The 25,322-nt window shown below is 39.0% G+C and overlaps 1 protein-coding gene across 1 annotated transcript in view; it reads right to left on the bottom strand.

Annotated features, from left to right (window-relative positions):
• Positions 1–25,322, bottom strand: part of LRP4 (LDL receptor related protein 4) — a gene marked incomplete at both ends in the record, with an annotated part of 105,941 nt that overhangs the window by 49,732 nt on the left and 30,887 nt on the right. Inside the window, one exon of the mRNA XM_083356583.1 lies at positions 5,023–5,172. Within this exon, the coding sequence (XP_083212709.1) occupies positions 5,023–5,172 (150 nt within the window). The remainder of the gene's footprint in view (positions 1–5,022; positions 5,173–25,322) is intronic.

Raw genomic sequence — 25,322 nt, 5'->3', positions numbered from 1 at the left:
CTCAGAAATTTTATCACTGCACTAGGAAACTTGGCCATGTACTTAAATAGCCATTATTCAGAAAAAAAGGCTTCCAAGGCCTTTTCACTAAGATCAAGAGTCTCTTTACAGTCTTTGCAAAGGGGGAATGAGTGAGGGTTTTTTTGTTTTTTTCTATTTAAAAAATGTACTGTAAAACTTTTAAATAAAAAAAACCAGAAAACATAAATGAACTGCAGGAAATGTGCATACGAAGTCTAATACCATATAATTGAGACACGTGTAAGTAGTTCTTTATAAATAAACATACCACTTTTGGATTATTAATGAGTAGGAAAAAGGAGATTTAGGAGAAATCTGAAAAATAAGGAGACATTCAGTGTTCTTCAGCTCTCAAAAGATGGGAGACTTAGGAGACAGACAGCAACTGAGTTGCCGGCTGGTTCGGGTGTGAGATTGACAAAATCTATCAGCTGCACTGATAGGTCTCAGAAAGACTGCTAGAAATGCAATAATTGTGTTTGTAGAGTAATCAAAGCAGTTCATTGGGAAGTCAAGCACAGAGAGCTTTACTATCTACTGAAATATCCACTGCGAACAAATGAAGCTGTATTCTCACTTCAAGTGATAAATATACAGTAACTCTCCTTCAAGATATGAGATGAAATCAAGGAAATCAGACACTCTGAAGCAAGGAAGTTAAAGAAATGAGAACAAGACTTCAAGGAAGTAAGTCTGTCAGAGAAAGATGCCAGGAGAAAATAAATGCTAAATTCAAAGACAAAGAGTAGGGAAACGGGGAAGTGATCAGGACATTTAACAAACAAAACCAATATCTAATAATTTAAAATAAAATAAATAAAAATCTTATACTCAAAGCTATTCAGTGGGACTTGTTCTCAGATAATCTTTATATACTGTTAGTTGTTCACTCCAAGATTTTTATTCTCTAACTTGAAAGTGTTGCCAAGTACTATCCAGGACACTGAATTTCCATTTATATTGGGACATGGATATAATGAATGTCTTCAATCAGCAAGAATTTGCTTTTAATAAATTATCTAATGCTAATTCCAGTTTCTGGAAGGTCTTGTCTGTCTAGTAGGCAAGGTTTCCTCATAATTTATTATTATTTATTTATTAATTCAATTTGTATACCGCCCTATTCCCGAAGGACTAGGCAAACACCGATGTTTCAAATTCTATCAAAGAATTACTTGCAACACCCATTATGCAAGACTGAGCTTGTTACATGTTTACTATGATTCTGGTCTTCTTCTGTTGGGGAAACCCCAAAATTGTATTTACAAAATTTCCACTTATTGAAGGGGGTTTGGAGCTAGTTCACTGCCACTCCAGATATTTTGAGGACTGGTTGCTGAAAAAGTCCTCACATATAAAGGCTGCCAAGTATACAAATATTTCCTACCTGCTACTGTTATATACATGGCTCTTCTTTCCTGGTTCACCTATGGATGTATCTAATTAATTGTTGTTTGTCATGCTACCATCTCCAGCTTTGAAGAGGCTATGCAAAGGGCTGCCACTTTCATTAATCTATTGTGTAGCAATAATTAATCTTATTTTCAAAACCCAAGGATGGATGCCACCTCAAGTCAAGGACTCTACCTCCCACTACTTGCAGAAAAGCAAACAGACCAATACAGAGCAGTTTCCCTCTAGTGGGAAGTGGCATTTCTTAAGGAGACTGGCAAGAGGATCTAACCACTATCAAGCACAAATGAGGTGCTGGATCGTGGTGAGATCAGTAAAAAGCTAAATAAGAGATTTTTTAAAAAAAGAAAACAACCCAAAAAGCACCAGAAGAAACAGAATGCAAGATTCATGAAAGAAAGCACAACAATACTTAAGCAGACTCTACTAAAATCACAGCAGACAACTGGCTGGAAGCTGCCAAAGATGAAAATTAAGAGATCCCATCAAATCTACATCTCCATATACAGCAACATACTTCCTTTGGTCATGCCTGGGAATCTCCTCGCTCATTTACTTCTATATGGTCCTTCCATAAAGTTAGTTGTTGGAAGATATAATTATTACTATTCTTTCCAATGTAATTCTTTACCCTCTTTTTGCTCCTCTCAGTTCAAAGTGCCATTTCCCCCTAATCCATTCAACATAGAAGAGTGGGCTTGTTTCTTTACTGACCTTCACCCACCCATCCTCAGTCTTAAAAAGCAGTCTGTAATCTGATCTATAACTTGAACCAGAGCAGTGGAAGAAAACATCTCCAGAGAAAATCAAAGCTGATCCAGAAGTGGGAAACGAACGCAGAGGTATGCAGTATTGTGAAGAAGATACAAGGAACCTGATTGACTCTTTATTTACTTATTTCAGTTTCTTTTTTTGCTTTGATTCCTTCTGGGAAAGAGAATTCTCTTTTGCCCATGTACAATTGTTGTAATCTGATCTGAGCGTGAGATTTCCGCTCAAGCTGTTCCGTATCCATTTCTATTTCAAGCATCGTCTGCTCTGCAAAGCTTCTCTGCTTGTCTCCTCAGTTTGCATGGGGCTTCCCCATAACTGCGAAAGTTGCCAGTCTAAAATGTCACACTTTTAAGCAACTGGTGCTTACTGAGGGGCATCCCAAGGGGATGATTAAGGCATGGTGCTTTTGTTTTATTGTTTTACTGTTTTATGATATATTTTTTATTTTATAGTTACTGGTTTTTATTGTTGTTGTGAGCCAACCAGAGTTGTATAAGATGGGCAACTGTATAAATCTTTAAAATATGAGCGTGGTGGGAAAAGCTGGAGATTTTTGGCGTGGTGGTAGTGGTACGTTCAGGGCTTAAATACAGTTTTAAAGGAGTGAAGTAAACAACCCAATGCTCTGAAAGTAGCAATAATGCTAGCGACAATAATTTTGCTTCTTAAATTCCAACAAATCCCTCCTCCAATACACTTTTAAAAAGCTAAAATGTTCAGTTAAGCCCATTCCGTTGGGCTTTGGAAGTTGCATATGGGAGGCTGGAGAGCATGTGGAATTTACAACAAGCCAATTGTTCACAAAACAAAAGAGGGACAAAGAAGTCAGGGCATAAAGCAATACAGATGAATAGAGTCACCCAAACAGGTAGAGTTACAGCCCTACTGCTTCAGCCGTCCCTATTAGCTAAAGATTAGGACACGTTCAGTTCTTCCAAACATTATATACAATTATCATTCCCATTTAAAAGACAGGACCACAAAAACTGTCTTAAACTGCAAAATATCCTCTATTAGTTACTGGGGCTCTGTGGTGCTTCATATTTGATTCCAGGATGGAGCATCAGAGCTTCGTGTGTGTACGAACACTGTGCCATTCTTCTGCCACCAGCAGCTGCGCTTGGCACTCCTTTGAAATCAAATATGAAGCACTGCACATGCAGACCCATCGGCTGGTAAAAGTGATGAGGCCAAAGAAAAAAGTCACTAAAAACACGCAAAACACCTGAGGTTCACAACCCTTTTCACTCAATAAGGTTTACAAACTTTTGAGAAGGAAAGGGATGGGAAGGTAACGACAGAAAAAATTCAGAAAGGGATATTGTGCAATTAAAAGATGTAAAGAAAATGACACATAATGGCCATAATATAAATATATTTTTAAAAAATAATAATTAAATTTTGGAAATCAGATGTTTCAGTGAGATAAACTTGTTTGATCCACTTTCACCTTCGATTTCTATCCCTACAGTATATACTGCCATTATACTAAAAAACTATATGCAAAGGGGATGTCCCATTTTTCTCTGCATTCTTTGTAATGAAGATTCTTTGCCAAGTAGATGGTTTATTTGTAAATCTCAGATCTAAAAAAAACTATAATTACTCCAAAAGAGACTCTCTAAGGGAAGCACATTTATCTACTTTCCTAAAATCCACTTAGATGGGAGAAACTGGAAATCTCAAGGCTGTGGTTTGGACCTCCTCCTCCTCCTCCTCCTTTTTTTTAATCCTAGCAAAAAGCAATAGCAAGTAATTTTGCAAAGTATGTATAAAATAAAAGAATATTTGATTTTTAAAAAATATTACCCACCTTTTTAAGATAACAGCGCTAATCTAGCTCACAATTCAGCAATGATACTTAGTGCATATAGGGTTATTTTTGCAAAACAAAAATATGTATTGGGAGAAAGTATGGGAAAGGGGATCCTCTTCAGTTTAATATGGTACACATTCACAGGTATGTATAGTACTTGTCTTCCATTTCAGTTTTTGGAGGAATTCAATTCTATCTATCTATCTATCTATCTATCTATCTATCTATCTATCTATCTATCTATCTCTTAGAAAATCAGTTCTCAGATAATCCTACAAAAATGATTATAGAAATAATTACATAAATGACAAAGAAAACTAGCATCAAAGATCTACTGGCTTCTTTCAGAAGGAATCACAGCAGAAGTGCTGAATGCTATATTCTTTCTGCTGTTCCCATGTTTCATTCTGCGTCCTTCCTCCATTTCCAGTCCACTTTCTCTCCCTTCTAATCATCCTCTAATCATCCTCACTCTCAATTTATGAGTGTATTTAAAAATCTCCCAAGATCTCTATTAGCTTATACTTTCCTCAGCAGCAGTTACAAACTTAGTCTGCAACTGCCAATCAATGAGTGGCGATCTCAGAATGTGAACAGTTCAGAGTTCAAATCACCACTTACACTTCTTTTATAATGATGTGATAATACAAGTGAGTCCCTGCTAGTTCATAAAATAGAGAAACACACAAAATGCAAAACTCGATTTTGGTTCCGTCTGCTATATCCGTGGAGCACAAAAGATAATGTAACGAAATCTTGCCTCTACTAGTTTCCAAGAAGGTCAGTGACAGTAGTTGGAGAGTGGTCAGGTTTCAGCATTTCATAAATTAGCAACATGCATTTGGTCTTCCAGACTCTAATAATAGAACCTTAAAGTGACCCTTTAGGGAAAATAAGGCCTATGCCTTTTAAAAGACCCAAATACAAAAGCATAAAAAACACAGGGAAGTCTTCTTCAGCCTCAATCCCTCCCTCCTAATTATGGATTATTTTCTTACTACAACCATCTTCGTCACTATGATCCCCACAGTCGTTGTCGCCATCACACTGCCACTGAGCAGGGATACAAGTGCATTCGCCAAAAGCACTAACAGCGCAGGTAAAATGATTGCGGCCACAGGAACACTCGGAGCTGCTACTGGCTGCACCTGCAGGAAGAAAAGAATCAGCATTATCTTAGAGAAGAGCCTAGAAAGAGAAGGTTACAAAGAAGCATCCATACAAGGTCACCTTGCAAAGTATTTTCCAATTTATGTCATAAAATAATATATATAATTCTACCGCTAACTGGGTGCCATTACTAAACGCAACCAAACCATGTGCCAATTATCAGGAAATAATAATAATAATAATAATAATAATTTTATTTGTATACCGCCCTTCTCCCAAAGGACTCAGGGCGGTGAACAGGGCAAACATATAAAAGTACAAAAATACAAAAGTTAAGAAAGAATTAAATGAGATGCCCAAGTTACAATAGGTTAAAATACATTTAAAACAACAATAAAATCCAAACCCATCCCCCATCAGGCCAGGCCGGCTTGTTCGAACAAATAAGTCTTCAGATCGCGTTGGAAGGAGCGAAGGTCGGGCGCCATCCGGAGTTCAACCGGCAATAATATAATATAATTATATAATAATTATATAATTAAATAATAGAATAGAATAGAATAGAAATGCATCCACTGTGTTGAATAATCAAATGGCGTAATTAATTTCCAACTTTCAGACTGATGAGTCAATTAAAAATTAGCTATCCTATGAAAATTATACTTCTCTGAGCATTTGTGGTGCTATTCTCAGCTGAAAGTTTCAAAGTGTGGGAAAAATATGTATATTCTTCAAGGTAAGCAAAAATGCATTTATCAGGAAATAGGTTGCAGAGATGCGAATACTTGGCAAAAATTATGTGCATAGATAGACATGCAAGTTAGAAAGAAATGTGTGTGCACTGCAAACTTGGACAAATGAGAAATACAGAAAAATCATAATAGATCCGAATGCTATTTTTAATTTATGAAGAATTTCACATATGATGCAATATAAAATTTGGTTAAGTTTACCATGTCAACGTGCACAAGAAAAAACTCCATCTTTAGTTATGCTGTGTTGCATAGCAATGTATGCAATCTATGGTAATAATATGTGTTCTAACAAGACGTTAAAAATTGTTTTAGATTATCCTTACAGCTTTGGACAGAAACAAAAATGCCAATCAAACAAACAGTTATTAATAATAATAGCTAAACAGAAAGATAACACAACAACGGGACAGATGAAAATGTCCCATTTTCAACAAAGGAGGACAGGGGACTAAAACATATAAGGAACAGTTACTGGAATTAAACGGTTGGTAGTTTAATGAAGAGAAGAGTGAGGGGTGACATGATAGCAGTGTTCCAATATCTCAGGGGTTGCCACAAAGAAGAGGGAGTCAAGCTATTCTCCAAAGTACCCAAAGGCGGGACAAGAAGCAAAGGATGGGAATTAATCAAGAAGAGAAGCAACCTAGAACTAAGGAGAAACTTCCTGACAGTTGTTGTTGTTGTTGTTATATTTATTGTCACTTTATTTCTATTTCATAAAGAAGTAATGCCCAGTGTGTGTTATTTCCTTACATTTGTGTCTTTTTTATCATTTCAAAGTTGCTCACAAACATTTAATAATACTCTCTCTCTAGTGGCAGATAGCATGAGATAGCATTTCATGATGACATTAGCCATATTATGGGAGAAAAGAAGGGGAGAAAGAAGATAGCAGATTTGAGGAAAGCCAAATTCCTTTCAAGTGAACAGTACCTCTCAAAATAGGACGTGTGTTTTTGCACCATTCAAAGGGTTTCAGAAATCCAGAAGAGGATTCATGCCTAATGAATATGACTCTGTCTCCACCTTGCATTCCAACCACAGTCAGCCAAGAGATCCGGAAATGCTTTGGAAGTCAGGGCACCTGACTACTGGCAAGCAAAGCAGTTATTTAGGGAATAAAATATACTCTTATCCTTGTTGTATCAAAGTGGTCCTGATGCTGTTGATGATGCTTCAGATTCTAAATCAGAAATAGCCGAGGGATTTCTTCTTTTACTGAGAAACTTACAAATTGGCAGAAGACAGGACAATAAGGAATGATTATGAATCATTTTCCTTTCTAAAAGTAACAACAGGCACAAAACTTCAGACTTGCAAAATGCACTTGAATGCCTTGCTAGTGTGCATGAGAGACAGAGGGAATCCCAAATCCTTCCAACCTTAGCAGGCTGCAAAACTAGGGACTCAGATTGGTGGGACAAATGTTAAGCATTAAAAACAAGGCACTGCAATAGCATGTGCTCAGCCCAGAAATTTGTGATTTACCCCCAGAACCAATCTCACAATCCTTTCACACACAGATACGTTCTTGGTTTTCCCCACAAGTACTTTTTCAGCAAAGTTGCTGAGTTGTTTCTACAATGAGATAATTAAGAGGCAGAAACACCTACAGTATAATGCAAACACCCAGAAACCTGCTCTGACCGATCTTTTTACTCACTCCTACTTTACTCCAAGCATTGTTTTATAGGAAGACCAGGGTTTTCCCCCCCACACTTTGTCCCTCCCTTTGCCAGAGTCTCCAATTGCATGATTAATCAATTGCCTCCACAGTGAGGAAACATTGATTACAAGGCAGCAGGGGCTGGGGGGGTACTACTTGCTTTGGAGAAAGGCCAAACAGCAACTTATTCTCTATTTCTCTCTTAAGAAACTGATTCGATCCTCAAGTGGCAATTCTTCAGTGAAAGAAAGTACAGTTAATCCTGTTTTAATGGAGGGATTTGTTGACCCATTGTTTAAATAGAGAATTCTTCAGCCAGAAACTAAGAAAGTCACTTTGCATTCATGCATACTATTATGGAAGAAACAACACTCACTTACAGAGCCCATCTAACAGAAGTGGCAGAATTTATTTCAGATTTAGTCCTTTGGCTGCAAGTAGAGTAAAAAACGTTGCAGAGCAACACAATACACAGTATACAACACCTATATTGTGTTTCATAATAGCTCTGGGAAATGGCCTGTGATTAAAGCATATATACAGAGGAAGAGGGCAAAATGTTTTAACTCACACTTTCTGCAATATTCCATAATAAAATGAATATCTGAAGCCAAATGTTGTTAAAGATTAAGCTTCGTCCAAATTTAGTTTTTGGATCATTCATAAGATCTTATATTGACATATTGATATCTAATTGGCATATGTGATTATATAAAAAAATAAAGGCTGAGTTATTTCTGACTATAGATTAATTGCTTCCCCAATGGCTTGCTAGAACCTTCAACACACTTTTGTTCATCTGAAAATATTGAGGCTTTCACAGAAGAATTTTGACATTGAAAAGTCTCCTTTTCATTCTCAAGAAGCCATGAAGAACTCAACAGACAAATGCAGAAATGTGCTTTGAAAGCAAATATTGCAAACACCGAAGTCATTTTTTTTCCTGAGTCCCCACTGAAAAATTCTGAAACTGTTCAACAATGCGTCTTATTTGTTGCTATGTAGACAAGCAACTAAGAACCCAAATCATTGCTATTTTACTTCAAATGTTCAGAAGTGTCCTCTGATGTATTTCCTGCCTACCGGTACTTTAGGACAGGAATCCTCAACCTTGGCAACTTTAAGACTTGTGGACTTCAGCTCCCAGCAAAGCTGGCTGAGGAATTCTGGGAGTTGAAGTCCACGAGACTTAAAGTTGCCATGGTTGAAGACCCTTGCTTTAGGAGCAAGAGAAAAGATCTGGAGTGAAGTATTAAGTATCACATTTATTTTGTTAAGGGAAACATTGTAGAGAATTCATACTGAAAATAATAGGTTTCACACCTTCTGTGTAAATCAACAAAAGCCCATGAAACTGCAAAATAAGCAAAGTACTTAAGGTAATGTTACAAGATTACTTCCAGAGAAACTGAGCTGGAGGATCCTGCATTAGCAGATTTGCAGACACTTCTTCCGGGATAACTGCTGGTATCTCAAACAGACAGATGTCTGTTTGTTCTCATCTCCTGTCTTCCAGAACCAATCATTATTCTTTCCTATAAAGGTAAACGTTTCCACTGTCCAGTCATCTCCAACTCTAGGGGGCAGTGCTCATCTCTATTTCTTAGCTGAGGGAGCCAACGTTGTCTGAACACATTCCCATGGTCATTTGGGCAGCATAACTATACACCAAAGGGGCCTGGAACTCTGTTATCTTCCCACTGAAGTGGGTACCTATTTATCTACTCGCATTTGCATGTTTTTGAAACTGCTAGGTGGATAGGAGCTTGGGTAAGTAGCCGGAGCTCACCCTGTTGCGTGGCATTGGATCTCGAGCCTGTGTTGTCAACTTTCCAGCTGACAAGCTCAGCATTTTTATCCGCTGTGCCATGGCACATTTCCTATTCTTTCCTATACTTATTGGTAAAACACCTCTTGATATTGTACTCAAAATTTATTTAACCACCTCTATATAGCATAATTGTACATGTTATCTCTAGATCATGTTCCTAGAGAAAAGATTAATCTGTAATAGTACCATGCTTTTAAACTATATTCACAATCAGGACCTCTAAATATAATTTAGGGGAAAATCCTAGTTTTAAGACCTAAATTAGGCATAGCCAACTGGTTTGTTGGACTACTCACCTGATGGAAGATGGATTTTTTAATCATTGGTGACTGGACAGGCAATGCCTTCATGTCAATTTCAATTAACAGCTACTGAGCATCCTGTGCATTCCAAAACAGTCCTTGATGGTATTCAGTCTCCCCTTACTTGAAGCCACAACGATCTGCCAAAACTCTGATACTTAGATACTTCCAAGGCACTAGCTGCAATCCATCCCCTTAGTCTACTATATCATAACTACTAAATCGGTCCTAATTCACAGAGGTCAAATTCATCGTCTTTGCTATAGTCAGCATATAGAATTCCAGATGGCAGAGATGCTATGCTTCCTGTTCTTCATAATGCATTTCCTGATATTAGAAGTGTATATGGGTATGTTCTAATATTTCATCTTAAATGTAGTCTCACAATATCACATTGCAAGCTACCCAGTAACTCTCCAGTAGGAAAAAAAAGCCAATTCATTTAATCTTGAGACAGTATTTAGTTTATTGTTTATATATCTCTTTTAATAATTAAGACATCCCTCAGGGGATATTATAGGTGAAAGCTTTTCTCTCTTTTTCAAAATATTCAGGATCATTGAAATAAAACAAATAGTGGGACACTCAGAACAGGAAAAAAGTACTACTTGCAGAGTCAATAATTTATCTATGAAATTTATCATTATTAACTCAAGTTGAATTGGCTTTTAAAGGTATTAGACAAAGAAATTATTGAAAAAGAAGCCTTTCGTCTCCAACTGGATGGATGGACATGGTTCATATAACTTGCGTTAGAATTAAGCCTGGGCCCCTTTTTATAGAGGTTCTGTGGCTTAAGGACTGGAAACAAATTGAGCCAAAGATGTCCATAGGACTGGGGGAAATGTCAAAAGTACTGTTGTATTGTAAGCTCCACCCCTTTTGTATATGCACCACAACATGCAAAACATGTATGAAAGGGGGAGAGCTTGCACTGCAACCCTGCTTTTGTCATTTTGACAAAAGCATTAGAATCTGCAGGCAAAGAAGCAACAATCCATCTGAGGAGACAGTCGGTCAGAAAGAAATTTCAATCTGCTGTTCAAGGGAAAACCATTCACCCACCTTCATTTTTCCTGACCTGCATGAAATTGATGTGATGTACAGTTTTGTACGGAATTTTCAAAATCTCTGCCGTTCCAGGATCCTCCAAAAGTTGAAGATTTGAAAACAAGGTATCATTTCCCTGAGAATCTACTCTAAACCAAGCAATTCATGACTCATCTCACTCACTTCTGTGCTTGGTAATATTCTATAAATTTTAGTTAGTTAACTAACTTCCTTAAAATCATTAACTTGCATCAAGTATTCTGATTAGCTCTGTCTAGAACTAATTCATATTAAATGATCTGGTCCCTGATCCAGAATTTGCAGTGATAGCAATTTAGCAGCATGGAATGTTCAATATTTCCTTCTCCTTCTACTTATGCTCCTAAACTACATCCCATAATATGTTAAATATGTATTTATACAACCCCTTTTCTACGTTACTAGGCTAAGAATTCAATTCACTAATAGGGCTATAATTTTCCAGCCCTGGAGCATGGGAAGGAAATAAGAGCTTGTTTCTGTATCAGATTTTTGAGGGCTGTAATCTGACTCTTTTCAGGACTGTGATTTGCAGAATTTCAACCAGAACTCTTCTGCTAAAGTAGATTTCCCCAAAGTGACACATTCCAGATGTGTTGGACCACAACCCCATCATCTTCAGCTTCCTCAGCTAATGACTTGGGAGGGAAGCAGTTGCAGCCTGAAGTATCAGAATGGCACCAACTTGAGAAACATTTTGTGAAAGGGTCAGTAAATGAGTTATTTTGGTGCAATTTTTCCCCTGTTAATAGTGGAGGATCTATGCACACAACTTCCTTGTCACTATTTGATGTTCTACCAGAGGCTGGGAAAGCAAGCCACAGCAGCTTAGTTTTGCAAAAGAAGATCTCTGGGGAAGGACAGGATGGTAAATGTGGCTTTGTGGCAAGAATGAGGTAGAAACCTCGATTCTGCAATCCCGAAGCATTGAAGCTTCAAAAGCAGAACCACAAGATAAATGCAGCTATCTTGGGAGAGAGACGATTTTTTAAAAACATGTAACAAACACACATATAGTATTAGGTTTCTCTCAAAGAATGAGCAAAATAGGAAAACTTATTAACTGCCAGACTGCTCTGACTATGTCAGAACTAGGCCAAACTCATCAAGTAAGGAGTACCACACAACCGCAATGTCATCACGGGTCCCCCACTGCTTACCAGAAAACTGAAAGAAATTCAGACTTGAAAGGAAAAAGAGCCTTGGCCATTATTTTACGGGATGAGGGGAAACCATTTGATAAATACTTTTTATGGGTTCATATGGGGCTAGACATTTCCAGTAGTGTTGCCAGAAGCAGAACAAGATGTTCAGTGGTGAAATTACAACAGCGCAGCAATCCAAGCAGGAAAGTTTGACCCTGCACAGCCCACCCGCATCTTTTGCGTACTTCCAAAGAGGTTCATGAACTGTTATGTTTTAGCTCTTGCTATTCTTGTGCTTCAGCCTTCTCTACTGAAAAGGAATTTCCTCCGTTTCTTAAGAACAGAAACCATTCCTGATTCTTCCCAAGATCTGGTTTTTGGATCTATTACTTTGCCAGCTTGTAATCAATTCTGATAGTTAGTACTAAGATTTTTTTCTGTATGTGGGGAGTTAACAAGGCTATGATCTTACCTGAAAGCCAAAATAAGAAAGAGACCATGGAGAAAACAAATTATTGTGGCAACTCTCTACCAGAAATTATCTGGGATTATTTTGTGCTTTGTTTTTTTTGAGGCAATAAATCACCAATTGGCTGATATACATCAGTGAATATTAGATATTCATTGTTTAACTTCAATGCTGTTGATTTAGTCTGACTCCAGAATACAGCTAGACACTAAAACAAGACATTTTTCAGTTGGTATCAAATGTGCCAAGGTAATTTTTCTTTCTCTCTTTCCTTACTAACCTCATCTGTCACTAGTCCAGCTTTGGCCAACAAACTGCTGACTGAATGTGTGGAAATTACAATTCCCAGAGTTTCCAACCAGCATGGCCACTGACCAGGCTGACCGAGATGTGACATCTGGAATCTGTATCCCAAACACAATGCAGGGAACCAGGTTGGGGAAGGTTGCATTAGATACACCATTAAACAAACTCTACGGAAACCAATCTAGTGTTACGCTTATGTGCCAAGATTTTTCATTTTTCAGCTCAGGAAACAAAAATAAAGGCTTCTGCTCTACTTCAGCAATCAAAGTGCAGTTCTTCTCTCTCTCACTCCACCATCCACCTCTGCCCTGAGTGAAGGGCAACTGGTATTCCATGTTATTGGAAAACAAAGCTCAGTCAGACTCTAGGGACATTGATGTAGGTACTGTGCTACTTTTAGATTGTCCAAAAATCTAATCTTAAGTAGGAAGAGCCAACTCCAAAACAACTATTGACACTGGAATTAGATTGCCAGTCTCCTGGCAGAATCCCAAAATTTAAATGCTACTGTTATTCAGAGTTCTGAATTAGTTTTGGATTTGGGGAGTTTATGTTGACCAACAGCCAAAGGTAACAAGAAGGCTGGAGAGAAATTTGTCAAGTGTTGATAAAGCCATAGGAGGAAAAATTCAGGGATGCTACCAAGAAATACAAAGACATTTAAAATATGCACAATAAAAAAGAGGGAACTTTAGGGAAACCTTGCTCTTTATAGAGACAACTCTGGAAGACCCACCGGGCCCACTTTCTCCAGTCTGATCTTGTCTACTTGTACTGAACCTTGTTGGCTTACAAGCTGCAAACTAATCTGCCTACAAGGCATCAATTTGGGAAAGGTTGGCTGGGACAACTGATCCTCATTCGAATATAGTCATTAGTGTCATATGAGAACCTTGGAAACAGTGGCTTTCCATTCATTAAAAAAATACCATATACGGCTCAGAATGTTATCGACCTCATCGCAACAGTTAGCACTAGAATATGGTTCACAGTGCAAAATACATCGTTTTTTAAAAAATTGTGTGGGGGGGGATATGCAGAAAATTATACAATGCTTATTTTAGATGAACAGAAGATGTAAAAGACAAAGAATTCAAGATTTCTGTGACCAGATTTCAGAACTCTTTATTACCTGCAGCTACATACGTTGCTTAGTTGGGGAAAACAATGAACAGCAGGAAACATGAAATATCCCCACAGGAGATCTTGAAATACATAGAGATTTTCTGTAGTTCATTGTTCCTTGAGTCCTGCAGCAATCTAATTTTACAACTGGTGAAATTTAGGAACAAAAAGCTACAGTGGCAATTAGGTAACAGGAATAATGAGAGAGAATAGGATGGCATGATAGCTGGATGATAGCAGTTTCAAAGTTTTAATGCCAAGTGGTGAGCAAATAATTCATGATTCACTCTACTGCAGCTTAACAACAGGGTTCCCTTTTTTGCAAGTATTCAGCACAAGCTGTTTGGCTTTAACAGGTAAAATTGGAGCAAAAACATTCAGTCCAATTCCAAATCAGCCTCAGCCAATCTGGGAACTTTTTAGATGTACAGAGAGAATTCTCAGCAGTGATGATGCTAATTGGGAACTCTAGGTATTGTTGAAGAAAGATGGGATAAACTAAGATGCTACCGGTAGGAAATAGATGAATAGCAACTATCAGATCCCACTGTTAAAAGATTGTTAAAACCTAGCCCTCAGAAATATAACTAGCAATGTAATGTAAATATTTCCACGATGCACATTATTATTTATTGAATCCTTTCCATTATTGCTCAAAGTCCTTCGTATACCTTAATCTTTTGAAGAATTCATGAAGCTAGACCAGATGTGTCAAACTGCTGCCCTTTGGGCTGGATGTGTCATGCCAAAACCACACCCGCCCCAGCTCCGGCAATGGGGAAAAAGTCATGATATATTGCAACATGTCACGTGACGTTGCAAGTTTGACACACCTGAGCTAGACCATTATTATCATAAAATGATGGCAAAGACTAAAGATCTGGAGGATTTTTAGCTGCTTTCACATGTTCTTAACTTGCATGCTAGACCCTTCCTACAGCTTTAATCAAATAGCGTTATTTAGAGGACTTATTTATTTAGCAGATTTATATGGCCACCCATACAATGTACATGGCTCTGGATGGCTGATAGTATTAAAAATGATAAAAACATATGCAGAAATAAATAAAAACCCATAGCATTCAGAAACAAAAAATTAAAAAGCTGCAATCAAACACTCAACCAAGCAACGGGCTCTGTCTTACATTCAGAGTTCCAGACTCACCCACAGAGCCTCACATAAGGCCAAAAGGGACAGGGCCAACCTGATCTCTGGAAGGATGATTTTCCAAAGAGCAGCTCCCACAACAGAAAAGGCTTGCCCCGGGTTTCACCAGCTAAAAGTCCTTAGCAGACAGGACCTGCAGCCTGGCTCTCCTCCCAGACCAGGTGGGATGGATAGAAACAATGAGAGATCCCATAAGTAACCCAAGCCATGAAGTACTTTAAAGGAAACAGAATGGCATCCAGAATTATGATAGGCAATACTCTTTTTTTTCCCACACGGTGCAAAAGGCTTTCCATTTTAGGAGGAGGAATTTTTACCTAAACCAGAGGTAGGAACTTCTATTCTTAAATTAATATTCAGAGTTCATGGACCGTTTGTCCACTTGCTATGTTGCTCTTATTTGAAATTCTATGTTAAATAACCAAATATACCTCCGTTCATGATGAAGACATCCCTTTTAAACATTCACTTTTTTAAAACAAGAGTCATTAATAGACTGTTATTTATATGACCTCAGGGAGGAGCAATCAGAAACCCCCTCTTCCTAGCAGAAATATGCAACATCTCCTATTTAAAAAGCATGTGCCCGTACCTATAATTTCCCACCCTTCTCAAATGTGCATTGGATAATGTGCAAACCCAGTAAGAATATTCCTGAAAGCACATAAAGGACCTTTTGTTCTCTTCCCATTTCTCTCTTACGGAAATATTTCCAAACCAGTGGTCACCCACATATAAATAAGTGTGAAGGGGTTCCTTGCAAGGCCTAAGGAAATGTCAAAGGATGAGAAAAGTTTCCAGCCATTAAAAGTACTCTCACCTCCATCTGTATTTTCATTTTGAAAACTGGACAGTCCCAAGTAAAGGAGGGAGAAAGACAAGCATGGCTTCTCCCCAGATCTTCTTCACAGCGCGCGCGCACACACACACACACACACACACACACACACACACCTTTTCACAGTGCTCTAGTGGCTTTAACTTATTAAAAAAGTGACAGAGCAGAGGGCAGATCAGATCAGGCAGCCTCCAGACACAGAGGCAGTTCTCTAACAAACTGCTCAGACATAACAGAAAGACAAATATAACGAACAACAGGAGACAAGCGAGCTTCTCATTCCTATTCTAGTTGTCACTTTTCTCATTCAGGTGAAGACTGAAGCAATGCGGACTTCTCAAAGCATATAAGTACCCTTACCCAAGAATTTGTAAATGCCCCAATTTTTTCACTTACAGTAGAAAGAAACATTTTAGGAGCCTAGCATTTTGGAGGATTGGCAAATAAATGTGCAAACAACCCTTTGGGTGAAAAGCTAGAACAAGTAGAGTAGATTAATTTGCACTTTCATGTTTCCTAAAAGCAGAGACGTGGATAGAGGAATTTTAAGGCATATTGCTGGAAAGGTGGTGGGTAGGCTATGGTCTGTGGTGAGGAATTGGTTGAAAGAGGAGAAAGTGTGTGTAAGAGTACACGTTTGTCCACTTTGTTCTGTGAAAGAGTTGAATGTGAATAGAAATATAAAGATTGAATGCAGTTTGGTTTGGAATACTTAGAGCAAGAACTGTGTGGTAAAAGAAGAAGAAAGAGAATGGAGAATGTAGGGGTGCCAAACGAATCCATTTGAATTCAGTTCAGTTACTTCAAATAAATAAATACACTTCTTTGGCTTGCTGTATCTTGCTCCTTTTCCAAACACATTGTTTATCCTGAAAGGGAATAGCACGATGGGTATATATTACTGTATGTGTGCATGTATACAAGCTGGCCTTTTTAGATGCTTTCATGACAAGAGCAAACATTGCTGGAGAGGTTGTCTCAGGGCTTTTCAGTTAAGATGTTTATATAAAAATAGCTGCATAAGTATACTTCCTTATTAAATAAAATTAAAACATTTTAAAGCAAAAGCATGTGCGGCATAAAGATACACTCTACTTCTCAGACGCTGTTCGTTGTTACCTCTTGCACCATTTCAAAGTTCTGCCAAATCTTTTACTAGGCTACCTTAACAAATTACTCCCTCCCTCATTTCTGCATTTAACTCTTTCTATTTTTCCCTTTGCAGAGGGGAATAATAATGGCATTTTTCAATTGTCAGAAACACACTAAGGTCCTACAACCCTGCAGCTCATATTACCTATACTAATTGCAAAACCCAAGGCATCTTTCTCAGATTGTCAAGATAATGTCTTCCTAGATGAGGTCAAGGTTTAACTGATCCACCATCCTATTCCAAACAGTGATCAATCAGGTATCTTCAGAAGTGCTTACAACAGGGCATGACCACTAATCACCTCCTCCAGAACATTGCTTTTAACACTTCATGCACAGATGTATATTCCTTCTGTATATATAGTTTCCATTCAGCTGCCAAGACCAACAGCTGTTGATGTAAACCAGCCACTGCTCTCCCTGGACCCTCCAGATACACTGGGAGTACAACTTTTAAAATCCCCAGCCTGCACTTTCCATTGTTGTCCTCTTATCATTTAGTTGCACCTCAATAGAAGAAGCTGATAGAAAAGCCTCCATGGCTTCATACTGGAAAGGTCTGCACAAAATATTACACTACTAGGGTGGTTCTCAACCTTTTCTTCACCACAGAGCCCCTTTAAATAGCTTTTGTGGCCACGGACCATGGCCACCGATCCCCAAGGCTTAACTCAAGATTTAAATCATAACGTTCCTTCAAGCCTTTGTGGATCTCCTGTGGTCACATTATGCCCCTCACCCAGGGCCTACAGACCACAGGTTGAGAATCACTACACTAATACACAATTCTATTTTTAGATCATTTGGTAGACTACATATTCCACAAATTTAAATTCTGTTGACTGACCACTGGGTCTTCATATTCTAAATATATATTTGCTCCTGGCTATCTTAAATCTGCTTGGACACTCCCACATAATGTGCTGGTATGACAGCATATGAGAGTACAGTGACAACTCGCACAGTTGTTGGCCAGCTGGTCCAGAATGCAGAGGCACGTGCAGTATTGGATGGCCACAGTGTGCTCATGTAACATTGCTGGTTTGTGAACAGCATTGACTCTCAGCGGGCTTCCAGGTACAATTCAAGGAGCTGGCTGTCACTCATGTGGTATGGAAGCAGATTACTTCTAGGACCACTATCACAATGGCCTCTGTTTGTCCCTTTCGATCTGGCAGGGTGGGCTTGCCCTGGACCCTCTTGGGGAAGCATCACCATCTAATGAGTCCTAGAAATTGTGCCTTCTCCGTCAGGGTGCCCACCCCATGAAACAGCCTACAGGTAGTCCTCGGGTTATGACCACAATTGAGCCCCAAATTTTTGTTGCTAAGTGAGACATTTATTAAATGAATTTTGCCCCCTTTTACAGGCTTTCTTGCTACAGCTGTTAAAGTGAATAATTGCAGGTGTTACGTTAGTAACACGGTTGTTAAGTGAATCTGGCTTCCCCCTTGATTTTGCTTGTCAGAAGCTTGCGAAAGGGGATCATATGACCCCGGGGCACTGCGACCATCATAAATATGAGTTAGTTGCCGAGTGTCTTAATTTCAGTCATGTGACCCTGGTAATGCTGAAACAGTCCTGCGTGTGCAAAATGATCAAAAGTCACATTTTTCAGTGCCATTGTATGTTTGAACATTCACTAAACAAACAGTTATAAGTCAAGGACTACATGTATTTCTATTCACCACTCAGACTTTCATTGGCCATATACATTTGATCTGTAAATCTATAAATAATGAACACAACTTCTTGCAAAGGGTTAAGACTTTGTTACTAAATGCCAATAGCTTGCTCGTAAGTCTCCCAGTCTGCAATAATCTATGGTAGTTTCAGATTGTTCCTTGGATCGAGTGAAGTTGCAATTAATCAAAGGGCTACTATAAAATAATACCCTACATGAACTAAATGGACAGAAATCTATTCAGCTCAGCTCGATCTGGCTAGCCAAATCTCATGACCAGCTGGGATGCCCCTTTCCTTGCTTGCTCAGCGGGATGCCCCAAAATGGCGTGTGAACAGTCCCCTGCAGCATTAAAGTGAACAATTGTCTCTGCCAGTGTCATTCATCTCCTTCTGTTGCCAAGCTGTTTTGTTACTTCTGGTCCCCTTTCACCTTACAGGGAGGGGCTTTCGGAGCCCAACCGTTTGGCTGCAATACAAGAAGTACATATTTTTAAGGAAAGTGTATGATCATTTGTTTTTATTATTGTTAGCAGGGAGGCAAGATTAGGAGATGAGCATAGGCCTCCTTCCACGGCACGGCACACAGAAGACAGAACCTGCTAAAGTTCTCAGGCCCCAGTTGACCTGTTCCATTCCACCACTGGTCTGTCTCTTCAAGGAAGCGCAGAGTTTTCAGGAAAATGAGGGTCATGGAAGAACAAAACTCTTTTCTTCTTCAGGAAGTGGGGGCTATAATTACTAAGAGGCAGTTTCCTGGTGGAAATCAACATGGGGACCAGCTCCTACTTGTTTTGCATGCAGGCAAGTGGCCTTTCATCCTCTCCTTCTCATTCAGTTTAGATCATTGAGAGGGAAGCAGGACATAAGGGCCATGCCATCCACAGTTCAATGGCACTCCATCCCTCCAAGTGGCTCAAATAAAAAGGCAGTTGCTACAACACAAAACTAAACAGGAGGGGCATTCCAACAGGACCCGCAGAAGAAAAACATTCAAACTTGATCCTCTACAAACAGCCACAAGAATGGGAGGCATCAGATGTTGTTATAGGGCAGATCATCTCTTTAGCCAGAACTGCATTTTCCCAGGTCAAGGACACTGACATTTTGCAGGTCAAAAACTATCTCCCTTCTTAGGCTTCTCTAGTCACCCCTTTCCATTCTTTCCCCTAGCAAAGTCAACTTAACTCCAGGGATGAACAGCAGTAACAAAACCAAGTCCTTTAGGTTGGCTAAGCATTGGCTGAATTGACAGATCATGCCAAATCACTTTTTGTTTAACCATGGTTTACTGACTACATCCCAATGGATTGAATTCCTATTAGGCTGTAAATCACAATAGCTGTTCCATACATTCTACTGAAACAAAAACAGCACCAATATCCCCTTACAGTTCAGCATGATGCATAGACTTACCCATTATGGAACAGAGCTAGCAGTCTCAAGAAAGAGATGTGCTGAATACCACTTTCTAGAATGTGAATACTACATGAGAATTTGTACAAATGTAATGGTTCTTTTATTCTGGTAGGTGTCAGCATCTAGCCAAACTTAGATGGATCTCATTAGTATTTGGAGGACGAATGTTAGTCTGGTAAGCCAAAATAGCATCCCAGAGAAGATAATGACAATCACTTTCATGCTGTTGCCAAGAAAGCAATATGCATTTTCTTTTTAAGTAGAGAGGCAAAGGAATATATATGTCTAACTATGCTCCACTCACTACTGCTTGACTGCTTACAGTGCTTACAGTTATACCCTTTGATTTCACTGTAGAACAATCTTGGCAACTTTAAGAGTTGTGGATTTCAACTCTTAAAATTTCCCAGCCAGAATTTGTGGAAGTTGAAGTCCACAAGTCTTAAAAGTTGTCAAGGTTGGACACCCCTGCTGTAGAACATACTGGGACCCGTAGAAAAGTGCAACCTCAATTAGATGAAATATTAAAATAGTTTTACTATTTTTAATTGAGTATTTTTCACAAACTAACAGGATTTTCTCCCTTCTCTGGCATGTATGAATTCAGTCAGGTGTGCACAAATTTTAAATTAGGCATCTGCGGCTTCTGAGTGGCAGATGACAAGAACTAAAAAGAGAATATAAGTTATGCATATACAGAAGATTAACCTGATGTTGAAAATGCAAGTTTTCCCAGTCAGAATTAGGACACCCATAAAAAACACTCCATATATTTTATACATCATACCGACATGCGAACTGGGACATATGAATTAGTTGCAGGAATCTGTTTAACGTTATTATTTCTTGCGATACCCACTTGTTTAAGAAAGAGGAAAGAAAAGTGCTTTCTTGTACTATAATTTCTTAGTACTTTGTCTTGACCCCGAGCTGCAATTCTCTCTCCCCAGGTCTGCTTCCATTATAATCCTAGCCCCATACATACTCTATTTATGCCTAAAATTTAATTTAAATTTGTCCTTGCCCCTAATAACATAAAAAAAACCTACAGGGCCCCAGATTTCCAATGGTTGCTTTGTAACTAAAGAATCAACATTTCTCTGTAGCCCAGTTTACATTAAGAGCTCCGGGTGATTATCTCCAAGTTACTTGCACACCTTCTACATATAACATTATTCTATTATTTTCTTACTTCTCACGTTTCTCTGACTGCATCATGTTCATTAACAGTGTTTTTAATTTAGGGGTAGGACATTATGGCAACTTTTGGCTTCATAAAAATTAAAATATGAAATAAAAGCAGGCCAGCCAATCACCTAGAGAGGAGGGGAAAATTGCAGGAAAGAGGTCCCATTACTTTGGTGGCACAGTTCTGTTGGGCCTCTGCTGGTAGTATAGTCTTTGTTTACCAACTACAACTGGAACTGGCAACTCCACTGCTAAGCACTGAGGCCATTAAACTCCAAATCACAGGACCGCACCAGACTTAGGAATCACTTGCACTTCCATGGTTAAGTGAATCACTGTGGCCATTAACTGAGACATCATTGGACCATAGCTTATGATTTCACATTAGACTTCTCCATTACTTTACTTGTTGGAGGCTGTTGTGAAGGCTGTTCTGATGGTTGCAGTTGATGATCACATGACCATGGTATCCTAAGACCGGGCTTTTCAACCTTTTCACCCATTGTATCACTTTTAGGATATGGCAACATCCGAGTACCATTGGTCGCCTAGCAAAGTGTCAAAAACTTGATGACCCCCCCCAAAAAAGGAAAAAAGTGATGAAGTACAGGTAGTCCTCGACTTACAATAGTTCGCTTAGTGACTGTTTGAAGTTACAATGGCACTGAAAAAAGTGCCGAGCACGACACCTGCCTGCCTGCCCAGCAGCACTCTTCCTCCTGTCTGAGGTTTTCATTGTTGTGAGCATTTCTGTTGAGGATTGGAAGCGGGAGTGGGGTGGGGTGGGTGTTTGGTTTTTATTCCCTTCATCACTGGGTGATTGCAGCAGGTTGTGGTCACTTCACATGACCCTGGGACACTGTCACCATCATAAATATGAATCAGTTGCCAAGCATCTGAATGTAAATCACAAGATGCTGGAGATGGTGCAACATTCCAGCTGATCGGCACTTCTTCTGGGCTCAGCAGACACGCCAGGATCAGCGCCAAGCTCCTGCTGGAGCCTGGCGCTGATCCTTGTGCTGCCGCTGAGCTCTGACAGCCCTGAAGAAGCGCTGATCCTGGCGCTTCCGCTGAACCCTGACAGCCCTGCAGCTCTAGCCATCTCTCGCTCAGGCTTGTGTGGTGCTGCTACCAGTTCAGCTCATTCCCCTCCACCGCTACTTTTCTAGGATGGTCGCATACCACCTGCCAGGTGCCAAAGTACCACAGGTGGTACCTGTACCACTGGTTGAAAAGCCCTGTCCTAAGATACCTGTGGACATAAATGAACAGCAGTTGCAAAGTGCCTGAATGGCAATTACATGACTGCAGAATGCTCCAAGGGCCATAAATGTGAGGATTGATTACAAAGCTGTGTTTTTTTTCAACCACCATAACTTCAAACAGTCACTAAACAAGGCAGTCATTAAGCCATGATCAGCTAAGAATGGGGTGATCATATGAAACAAGGCCTCCAGAAAAGAGTATAATGAGTGAATTCTGGCCTACGTCAGAAAAACAAATCCAAACATCCTATAGCTAAACATTTTAGGGTTCTAAAGCTCCATTACTTGCAAGCGAATTCAGACTCCCACTGGAAACCAATTATAAGCATTTTAAAATTGATGTAATATATTCCAAATTGGCCAGTGCTTGCTAACCAACTGGCAGTGACCTCCTCTACCATCTGCAATTTTCAAGTACTTCTGCAGTTCTATGTTGATTGATTGATTGATTGATTGATTGATTGATTGATTGCAAATGCTTCTGTGCCACTTCAATAATACAATTCTAAGCAGCTATGTTTGCCTATGAACTCAATTTCCATCATCCCCGGTCAGCATGAAAAATAGTCAAGAATGACAGAAGTTGTAGAACAATGTTCAAGTTCCTTACCTTTGATCTATTTTGGCTGTCAACAATTTCCCAGACCTCCAGGTGGAGAATTTTTGAATCATTAAACCTAATGCTTTAAATGGATGTTCTGAAAATCAAATTTGGGCTAGTCTCTGGCTTTTAGCATTGTGAACCCCCCATAATATAGAAGATATATACAGCCAGTTAAGGTTAATAGTAACAAATTCACCATTAACTATCATTACATATGGGCTAGTCTTGTCAATTGCATGCATTTCTCCTGATAACCAGTACATTGGGGAATATCTGAGGGAACACCTGCTGCCGGCAGGACAAAGTTCCCTTCGTCCTGTGCGATCCCACAGGGAGGGCCTTCTCAGGGTGCCGCCGGCAAAGGATTGCCGGTGGGCAACACCCAGGGGGAGGACCTTCTCTGTGGGCGCGCCTGCCCTCTGGAACCAGTTACCCGTAGAGCTTAGGACTGCCCCTGATTTTCGTTCGTTCCACCGGGACCTGAAGACCCGGCTCTTTGAGCTTTCCGGCCAGGACTGAGGATTTTTTAATTTTTTAACTTATTGTAATTGTAATTATTAATTTTTGTATTGTGATGTTGTTTTAATTGCCTTGTGAACCGCCTTGGGTCCTGCGGGAGAAGGGCGGTATATAAGTTTAAATAATAATAATAATAATAATAATAATAATAATAATAATAATAATAATAATAATAATAATAATATAAAAGGGCAGCAGAAAATGAAAAACAGGAAGAGTAATTGGCAAGGCATCTTTATATACTTTCCTAATTTTCTTCAAACTATTGATCATCTGGCTCAGACAGCACAAGATCAGGAGGCTGCAAAACCAGGAAGTCCTTTTTTGTGTGCAAGGTCTCAACAGAAAAGTAATGTTATATTAAAAAGCAGAAGCTATAGGTAAAGTTTGTACTCTTAAACTTTGTTCAGACATAGCTGTTAATCATGCTGACTTACTACTACAGGAATGAAAACGTGACAGATAAGATGATCAGGAACTAGCAGAAACACCTAGTGATTTGGGATGAGCACATCCAAGGACTACATTTTTATTGTAACTTAGCCATTATAACCAGTTCACAACCTCTGAGATGTTACAGAAATTATACCCAACCCCCTATTTCAGTTCCTTTCAGATATCTTTTCTCCCATTTGTGTAGGGATACTCAAGCCTTTCTTCATTCATTCTCCTTCAGATTGTTAATTGTGTGTTCACATTCCCTGCATTCCTCCTCTGAGAATCTCTTACTGCTAGCAAAACACAGTCACCCTGAGACTCATGAATTCTTTCTTCTTGCAATGTGGCCACAAGGATATCAAAATTTTGTTTCGATTTTCTTTTTAAATGAACCATGGTTTGTCACTATAATGCAAGATAAAATACAGTTAAGCTCTTAAAGTACTTAAATATTTATTTATTTATTTATTAATGGGACTTATATCCCGCCCTATCTCCTGAAGGACTCAGGGCGGCTAACAACAATAACATATAATAAGTACAGAAATTAAGATAAAATTAAAATTAAAATCATCTGTGCAATAAATTAAAAATTAAAAATAAATTAAAAATTGTGAACATAATTAAAATGCCTGTCAGTCCAGGTCAGCCAGGTGGAAAAGGAGTGTTTTGAGGCCGCGGCGAAAGGACTGGAGATCTTGGGCCATCCGAAGCTCAGGGGGGAGCTGATTCCATAGGACTGGCACTTCGGATCCAAGCTTGTTCACTAAGGACATGAATCCCAAAGGCTTATCTGGGTTCACTCCGATAAGGTTAATTACGGTTAATGTAATCACATAGGTAATAGAGAAAAAAGAAACAGCCAAACATGTTGCAGAAAACCATTAAAGGTCTTTTGAAATTGGAAAGATTCTTCCACTTTTTTAAAAAAAAAAACAGGGATTATTTCATTATACAAATATTCAGAGGGATTATTAAGGGCTGGGTAAACACATTCTAAGAAAGACTTGGACTCCTTGAGTCACATTATCTTTCTTAAGAGATGAAGGGGAACATATGAGACAGTACAAAAGCATGTAAAGCGTGGGATCAATTTAACAGCAAATAAAATAATTACCTATAGACAGCCTTAAAGAGGATTCTGGATATGTTTTGGACTGGATGTAGTTTTAAACATTTTTTCTAAGGCAACGTGATATATAGTACTTGACAATGCTCCCAAG

The sequence above is a fragment of the Vipera ursinii genome (genome assembly GCF_947247035.1).
Source record: "Vipera ursinii genome assembly, chromosome: 1".
Taxonomy (NCBI): domain Eukaryota; kingdom Metazoa; phylum Chordata; class Lepidosauria; order Squamata; family Viperidae; genus Vipera; species Vipera ursinii.
This window is presented reverse-complemented; position numbering and strand designations above follow the sequence as displayed.